This window comes from Lytechinus pictus, chromosome 16 (assembly GCF_037042905.1).
Source record: "Lytechinus pictus isolate F3 Inbred chromosome 16, Lp3.0, whole genome shotgun sequence".
NCBI classification, from domain to species: domain Eukaryota; kingdom Metazoa; phylum Echinodermata; class Echinoidea; order Temnopleuroida; family Toxopneustidae; genus Lytechinus; species Lytechinus pictus.
In genome coordinates, this window is record NC_087260.1 from 22,891,671 (window position 1) to 22,901,513 (window position 9,843).

Sequence of the window (9,843 nt, forward strand, 5' to 3'; positions counted from 1 at the left end):
CAAATTTGTAATTGTGTAAAAAGTGTCATTGCTGAGAAAAGAGCAAACAGGCAAAAATTCCAGCTGGGGGTGTATGGTCTTTTTCCAAAAAAAAATATATACTTGATGAAATACTTCTCTACAGACTGATAAATGCTATCATTCAAACTGAAAGAATAAAAAATATTGATTATATCAGAATAATTTGGGGGGTATCTAAAAAGGGTATATTTCACTGACTACATAGCATGTTTTCTATGATTACATAAAAATTATTACACAATGCCCCAAAACCTCTCTGCAAAGAGCCCGATGCACAAGAGTAAGAAGATTAAAAAATACAATCAAAATTGATTGAAAACACAGGCAAGTCAGACATGATCAGATAACTAATAAAGTACTTCATTATTATAATTCTTCTCCCAAGTGAGATAAAATTAACTAATCACCACAATTACTTCAATTTCTTGCCACTCTAATTCAGACATGAATGAATCACAGGGTGTATTATCCTCACTTGTGTTGAGGAGATGCAAAAGTGTGGTTGGTCGGAAATTAATTAACGTCTTTGTCCCGACATTTGAAAAAAACGTTAGGAACATTGTAAGTATGAATTATTGATGAAAATTATAACAAGATTAATTTAAACACTATTACTGTACAACTATTAATTAAATAAAATGCAAGTAAATATGAGACGTTCATATCAAACAAGCTTTTACTGAATTTTTTTACTAAACCATTATTGATAAATTACAGAGAATGTGGATATAAAATATTTTTAGTAGGGAAAATAAAATGACACTTTACAATAACTGATGGTATTAAGACTTCTTTTGATACCATTTACACACATTGGCTTTACAGATTTTCAGTATTACATATCAAATTTTGAGAAAATATGAAATATCTTTTAAATGTTTGTGTCGTCCTTATACTGAAAATTAGCAAAAGTTTCACATGCTGTTGCTTTCTCATTTTACATCTGAGTTTGATGATATTTTCTATGTTATGTTTGTTACATTTTTCTTAATCTATTTCAATCATTTAATTATCTGGGTGGATTGAACCTATAATAATCAATTGGACATTTACTGAGAACAACTTCTTGTACGGAAAGGAGAATTTCACTTTCAGTCCCACATACTCTCTCATGTCATGCCTTACGGATGAAATAAGATTCTGTTGAAAGCAAAAGTGGGCAGGGGGAAAAGCCCCTAAATTCAGCACCATGAGGGGTTATGCAGTGCTGAAACATTGAGATTAGCAAGGGTGTGAATTATCGCCCCTCACTGATCTACCATCGTATACACACCCAGTCACAAGAACACTTTTTAATCTCTAATTTCGGATTCAATATGAGGATACACGTAACTCTAGCTCAGACAAGTATTGATCACTAAATCAAATGAAGATAAGTTAAAGATCCTAAAACATTTTTCAATTGATTAGATAAATCCTGGGGGGCAGTCAAATGTATTGCTGTACACAAGCATGGCCAAATTATTTCCAAACACCCCCTAAACGAGTTTTTCTCTGTGTGCAAAATAAGTTCACGGGCTTTATTTACATATTTTGGCCCCTAAACAAGCTGTCGCCAGAATATGACCCCGGGGAAAAAGCTTTTGAAAAAAAAACATACCCTTTACACGTTTGGCTAGTCTTAAAATAAAAAGCTTTGAAAAAAAATACCCTAAATATGTTTGACCCTGCGATTGACCATTGACCAGTCTTTCAAAACTACCCCTTTTTTTGAAAATCAGTATTTTTGATACCCTTAACGAGTGCATGTGCGGCCAGCGTCCAAAACTGAAAAAACACCCCTTTAAAATTGACGCGTATGTAAAGCAATATATTTGACTGCCACCCCCCCCCCCCCCGGATTTATCAGTCTATGAGCAATTCCATTCATACTTTTTAATAATTCTTAAAGCATAATTATTCAAGCTTGTCATAATTTCACTGCTGAACAAATTTATGGATTAATAGAGGTGGGTGCACAACACAATATTCACAAGTAACTTGTGGCACAGAAGTCTTTTATCAGAAATTCAAATAATGTGAATAAGAATCAATTTTGAAAGTGATGAATAAAACATTACTGCCATTCTTAAAAAGCAAAGAATCCCAATGAGAACCTATCAGAGATGCATATGATATCAATATCACTGTGTAACTTCTGAAGGTTCCATGGCGAAGAAGAATAGTGTCGAAGCTAGGTTTCACGGTACACCATGTATCTGTCTTGGGCAAAAGTTGGTCCTGAAATGCTCCACCTTAAACTCGACGTTTCAACAAGTGCGTTCATTCTCCTGAAGATGACAAGAACACCACTTGTTGAAACGTCAAGTTTGGGTGGATCCTTTTCAGGACAAACATTTTCCAAGGAAAGATACATGGTGTACCATGAAACCTACAATGTACTACACAATATCACTGTGAATCACTTGTTGAGATTGAAACAAATTTCAAACATAAAAAGTGAAAGTATTTGAAGAGCTACAACGATGGATATCAACTATGAGAAGTCTATAGAATAGGATGCCAAATTCTTTTTATAAAGTTAATTAATATATCAGTCAATCATCCAATTCTTTGTTTAGTAATAGACTATGTCATAAAATTGTATGTACATGTATGATCAAAATACAAATAGCACAATAGTTATTGAAACAAAGAGTTTTAAAGGGAATAATGATCTATAGAGGAGATAATAGAAAAAGGAGAGGGGAGAGAGATAAAGACAGAGAGAGGGGAGGGCAGAGGGAGAGAATGAGAGGAGGGAAGGGGGTAAGGAGAGAAAGGGGGGAGGGGGATAAAGAAAGAGCCTCAGGTGATAAAAGACATGCAGACGACAACAAAAGAACATTTACTGGAGGTTGTATATTCTCTAATAGGACGACAATACATGTATTTAGATGTAGCCTTTTAAAGAGATCACACAGCAATTTAAGGGCACATGTTGGGATGAAAATCAATAAAGCTGATGAGAACAAGACATATCAAATCAAAATAGAAAAGACAAAATATCTCATTCCCTCCCTTTTGTTTCAATGTATTTCGTTACAATGCGTATCCAGTGTATTCTAAATATAGGCTGTATATATCCCCTTGCTACATAATACTTTCACACTTTTACCTACTATGACACTCTGAAGTGCAAAAACCGATCATGGAAATTAAAGAGGAAGGGGTTCCTGTACCACAGTTTCAAAGCAACCTCACGCAACCATGCAATCATGCTTCTTCATAAAATGAGGTATCCTAGATGTATCCCTTCCCTGATATAACACATACAGGGGCGGATCCAGGATTTTCCAAAAAGGGGGGCAATTTTTCGGAAGAAAATTTTGACAAGCCCCCCCCCCAAAAAAAAAAAAAAGTTTTCGACAACAAATTAAGGATATTTCGCCCCCCCCCCCTGGATTCATGCCTGAACACATGTACCCATACACTTAATTTCTACACACACAAACACACACAGAAAGGATGAATATTTACATATTTTCCTAATTACACCAACATCAACATCAACAAAATAAAAGACTACAGATTAAAGTTGAGACAGTGGAGGCTGGCCTTCATAAAAAAATTAAGTAAGATTAAGCTCAACTTGTCCTTAAAGACTGCCATTCCTTAAGATTTCTTCTTTTTTTTTCACTCAAAACCAGAAATTTAGAAACACAGGAAAAAAAAAGACGAAACACACTTTACACGTTACTGTCCTGAAATATAACTGCTATTCTAATTGAAAGGACTATCTCAATGCCTCACTTATGTCATGAATAATCATACAAACTTAAAAAGATTTCCCCTATCATCTCAATTTCTCTAATACACATGCCTCAATGGCTAATCAGTATACTTTCCTTCAGCCATTTTACTTGAGAAATCTGTTCCTGACTTTTCTTGTCCTTTCATAATGCCTTGGTCTATTAGCGACATGTAAATCATAATTAGCCAGTAATTACATCATACAAATCATTGTAAACAAACTTGATTACCTGGGAAGTTCACGGAAGCACTCCGTTTCCGCGGCATGATGGCTGACTGGCTGTCACAGACGACTCAACGAGGGGGGTATATGTATATATCCACTTTAAAAAACCATAGAAACACACACTAATCCAACAACGCACTTATATATCTTCCAAAACAATCAGTCCGTTCATCAATACAAGCAACATTGTTGAGATTGAGAATAGGTTGGAACGGCATACTTGGGGGTAACGTTGAGTTTTCTGGCAAGGAAAACATCGTTTCTCAAACTCGTTGTGGACCGAACGTACAACTTCCACCTTTTTAATGGTTCAAACGATGCAAATTGGAATTGTCACTTCCTGTGGCATTATTGGGTAGATCCCCGAATCTAGGACTCAAAAGCCGACACATGGAAACGATGCCAATATGTGGGACTACATGGCTTACAGTCACCCAGGCCAGGAGGCACGAACATTACTCCCGTTAGCCGCTTTAAGCTCCTACACAAACTGGAACCTCACAATTAATGATACTTCCCTTAATCGCATGAAATCCGACTAATTACTCTGATATAATAGGTATGCATCTCCAATCCTAATCACTATTCATTTGCCCCAGTCACGTAAAACTCTCCTATATGCTGAGTAAACTTCCTAACTCGCTGTTCTAAAACTCTTTGATTCAATCAACACCCCACATGGTTGTACTGTTAGACACACTTGACTCTAGCTAGACACAATCCACATAACCAAATTAAAATTGTTAAATGTTGCTGGTATGTATGCTATAATTTCACAGAACAAACATATACAACCTTGGTTAATAATGACTAATATAGTTAGAAGTATTGCATAACAATTTAAAGAGGGGGAAAGGCCAAAGTGCTATATAAGGGGAATAACTAAAATTTGCAAAGAATAGGATAAAAACAAAAAATGAATAAATCTTATCTTAAAATTGTTTTAAGTAAGGTTATAAAAGAAACTGCTTAACTATCAAATAAAGCAGGTCTGAAACTCCAACATAACGGGACAACGTCAATAAGAACAAGATGCTGGTGGGATAATTTATCTTTGCCAGACTTAGATTTCCTCGATTGCCGGCCTCGGGTCAAGTTTGGTCAACTTCTAAATGAAGAGTGATTTCCTTGAGTGTGAGCAGGACCCCTTAACATCAAGCTTAGTGATTGATCACTGGGATGATTTCTATGATTGATTGCACTGATTATTGTGTATGATCGATTGTAAAAATCAGTCCCATGATCAATCACTATGTTTTATAATACAGGGTCAAGGGGAAGATAATCTTGGTTCAGATCAAACTTCAGGCAAGGGAGGAAGCACCAGTCTTTATGGCCCGTATTCTGAAGTCAGGTTTATCTTAGACCATGGTCTAACTCTGTGTTAAAATTATGGGAAGCCAAAAGTGTCAAAATTTGTATAAAGTTGTATGTTTTTATGTTTGCTGTGCTCTTTCCCGATTCATCGATGGTGAAGACAATAATCTATTCATACTTCCTACACAATTAGGATTTGAGAGCCAAATGAGGTGAAATATTATATCTCTACTGTTAGTGATTTATGTAACAATTGGCTATCCATACTTAAACCACAACTTTATACCCGAGTTTAAGTTAAACCCGACTTCAGAATACGGCCTTCATCTTCTTCCTCTTAAATCTCTAATTCATCATTTTACACATAAGACCAGATTTTCTTCTCCCTCCATTAGGACAAGTGTAAATCCATACATTTGAATATTAAAATCCAATTTGTTTTTAATAATAAACTTTTACAAAATGGAAACAGGCTGGAATGCTTTCCAGAGATCTATTAGGCTTAAATTTTATATATATATCCACTACGTTTCCTTAAATTGCCAAATGAATGTAGCAACTCACCTGTTATAGAAAAGGAAATAGTTACCAAGAAAATCATCCACATACTGTAATTCCAGTAAATACCAGTTAGTTCACAAATTGATATGACCAATACACAACAGAACATATACTACTGTATACTTATAGAAAGGCAAAAATCAATATTTTACGCTATAGGCTTACACATGTATGCCATTCTTATTCTTCATTTATATTGTGTGGGTAATTAAACATCACGGATTACCAATTTGGAGATATCAACAAATCTCCTCCCTCAATAAAATATCAATTTAAGAAGAGTATATTCTCTCTAATCAGAGTACATGTTTCCAAATGCAATGTTTATCTGCTATTTCCTGTCCCACTAGGTGTGAGATATCAATCGTCATGACAACCACTTAAGACTGTAACAGTTGCTAGTTCTGATGACATACCATGTGACCTAAGACACAGATATCGTGTAATCGGCTGATAATTGGGACGCTCCCTTGTCGGCCTTGGATTTCTGAGAAAATTATCAGGTTTTGGAGGAGTTCAGTAAAACATAGTAAAAACTTTATTGCCAGACTATGGATTTAATATATTTAATAAAAATTAATATGATGCTTTTATTAATCAAAATCTATATTGCAATCCATAAAACTGAAAAGAGATTTTTCTGAAATGAGTGATCATTCTCATTTCTAAAAATAGAAATTAAGATCTGAATGGAAGTGTTATGCTTCCAAAAATGTTTAAAATAATGTTCTACTTCTCCAGTTCACAGAAAGGACTAAACTCAATTTTAATTGATTATTCAAAGATAAATTTTGTGGTCTAGGTTTATGTAATATGATGATGATGATGATGATTATATAATAATAATAATAATAATAATTTGTAATAATAATAATTATAAAAATAATGATTTATAATAATGATGACAATAATAATAATAATAATAATAATAAATAATTTATAATAATAATGATAATGATAATAATAACAATGTATCAACAAAGACATATAGCAAAGTTTAAATTTTCCCTGATTGCATTATTTTTTAGTTGTCTATTCATATAAACAACTATACTGAAAGCTTGAGACAATCAAAAACTATAAATTTTCATGGCAACACTAAAGCAATTTTATTACTGAGTTTATGAGTTGATTTTGGCTCATTTAATTTCAATATATTTTAAGTGCCAATATATGGATTATTCAAGAAATACTCAATTTACTTAAATATCCATGTTAATTCATGAATGTCAATATTTTCACAGAAATAAAAAAGTAATATCCCCTACAGAATCAACATCAAACTCACCCCCACCCCCCCCCCCACACTTTTGAGGACTGATATGATGGCAAAGAAAAATAATCACTCAACATCCCCCTTCGCAGGTCCTTGAAAATCAATTTCTGAACATGACCAGAGAGAGGTAGAGTTCGATCCCAGATGTTTCATAATTAAAATCTACCCTGGCAAAAATTTGTCACTAGGGGGAACACCTCGTCATATTTGGTTTCCCGATGAACTCCACATGACCTGATATGAATATCATATTGGGGAGATATAGTACCAGGGGAGAATTTCATGAAACAAATATAGACAGTGATTTTCATTGACAAATTTTCTCTGAGCCAATCAGATGCAAGATTTCAGTAGCTTATAACAACAGTCAGTGGAAATCACTGTTTGTCTGTTTCATGAAATGCTCCCCTTGAGAGGGGGGGGGGGGGGGTCAGCAATTATGTAAATGCAAGATCTTTTTCATATTTCAGTCCTTCATGATCATGATCATTATGAATAAACAAGAGCTGGAATATGTTTAAATTTATGACATCTAAAAAGGAAAACAGACCAAAATATGAAAATAGACATGGATTTTGTGTTGAAGTCTAAAAAGAAAAAAAATTGTCATAAACACTGTCCCTGTATACTGCCCAGAATAACACTAATCTCTGTAACACAAAGGAGTGCTATTGATTTCATATATGAAATAACAATATTGATAATATCCTGATCAGAATGAACAAATTTGCAGTATCAATTTTTTTTACCATGAAATGTATTATTCATGAACAAGATTTCCTGTATAAAAAGCTGAAGGCTTATCTCTTAAAATAAAAAAACACAATTATAAGCTTTAAAATGAATAACTTAATTTGATTCATGTCAAAACTATTTGGATTGAATTTTAAATAAATTCACTGCACAAATGGAGGAAAAATTTACTCAATGAGGAAAAAGTAAGTTGATGAATAGATGTACATTGTAAAATTGTCTGTAAACCTTCAACTACCTTTGCTGTGGGCATTCATATTAGAATCCTTCACCTCCTAAAAACTTGTTTCCTGCGCCTCCCCATTCAATGTCATTAGAGTACAAGGTTTAAAATAATCTGACCGATGATTCAAACATGAAATTAATCATAACAAACGCTTTTCTATCAAAAATCATATTTCTTCAACAAGGTGAGCGATGCAATCACCTGCTTCCATTGGCATAGCTTGTTGTGATCTATTCTTCAATTATTCAAGCGTTGAGGCATATTCTTTCATTATTTTTTTTTCCTGGAAATGGCATAGGTTTCTTGGCATGGAATTATTTTGGAGAAGAAAACATGTTTTCATCTAACCCCATTTTCACATCTGTTCTAATTAGGTATTGATGTATCACTGTCAAGTTTACAAAAAGGTGCTGAACGCACTGCTGTAGTCAGCCATTAACTACTGAATTTTGTTAATTGCTATAAGATAATAATCTAACCTTTTCCGATGTTTGGAGTGACTTTGCAAAGGAACTTGCATTTGCTGTAAATTACATTTCTTACATGGACACTTTCATTCAAAATCGCTTTGTCATATTGTACATGCCACCAAATAAAACCGAATTTGAAAATTAGAAAATGGAAGATCACAAAACCTGCTTTTTAGAAAACAGGGAATAGACGCATCACTGTCAAGTTTACAAAAAAGGTGTTGAATGCAATATTAAGCCATTGACTAGTAAATTATGTAATGCCTTTATTGCATTCATTTCATTTGACATAAAGAACTCACAATAACTGTCTTGATTGGATATTAACATACAAGTCTACTCAACATCATAAATCTATTCCATTTTAAGATTGAATCATTAGCAATGTTTTTTAAAAGGACTAGAACTACAAAACAAAGTTATTATGAATATGTGACATTTAAATATGATTAAGGCTATCCATACCTATGAAAGCATAAAGAGATTAATCTAATCACATATATTTACATTGACTTTTATTCATTCAAACATTATGCTAATAATAGCTGGCCCCTGCATTTTTATTATCATTACATAATGACTACGATATTTGTTATAACTGGCAAAATCTATATGATTACATTGTATCTTAATGAAATATTGTAAATTTGCATTTGATTTAACCGTTAATGCAGAAACTTCTGAAAAAAGTGCACACAATTGAAATACTCTCGAAATATATTTTGGGGGTGAAAATTGTTTTATCAACAAGCCAGATAACAAGAAGGCAATTCTTTTAATACAATTATACTCTCTCATCTTGTATCTATCACTGACCCTTTAAACCCTCAACTCATTTCCATGCTAGACAGCCATTATTGAACATCTGTTAAGCAAATTGATAAAAGCTCATATGCTAGTCATTGTAATAGGATAGTACTAGGGGTATTCCTCATTATGTGGACTAATTAAGAGCATTTCTCATGGGGTATTAATGTATATAATCTATGGGGGACAGTTGATACATGTATGAAGTGTTTGTATTTGTATATGAGGCCGTTCTCATTATGCTCTCTAAAACTAGATTACTGGAAACCGATTCAGGAAACCAGTTTGGAAGATCGCTTTGCTAGCGTTCCCACTTGATCACACGAAAGTGGTTTTCAAAATCACTTCACGTAAAGCAATCTTGTTGCTATGGAAACGCTCTCAGGGGGGGTGACACATTTTCGCGCGAAATTCGAAACCGCAGCGTAGGCATTCTACACCTGTCGTGTGGAGG

At 33.9% G+C, this 9,843-nt stretch overlaps 1 protein-coding gene across 1 annotated transcript in view; it reads right to left on the reverse strand.

The window, feature by feature from the left end:
* The window catches only part of LOC129279353 (uncharacterized), a 48,250-nt gene extending 43,553 nt beyond the window's left edge, over nt 1–4,697 (reverse strand). Inside the window, exon 1 of the mRNA XM_064111544.1 lies at nt 3,984–4,697. Within this exon, the coding sequence (XP_063967614.1) occupies nt 3,984–4,020 (37 nt within the window). The 5' untranslated portion in view covers nt 4,021–4,697. The remainder of the gene's footprint in view (nt 1–3,983) is intronic.
* Nucleotides 4,698–9,843: the final 5,146 nt, after the last annotated feature.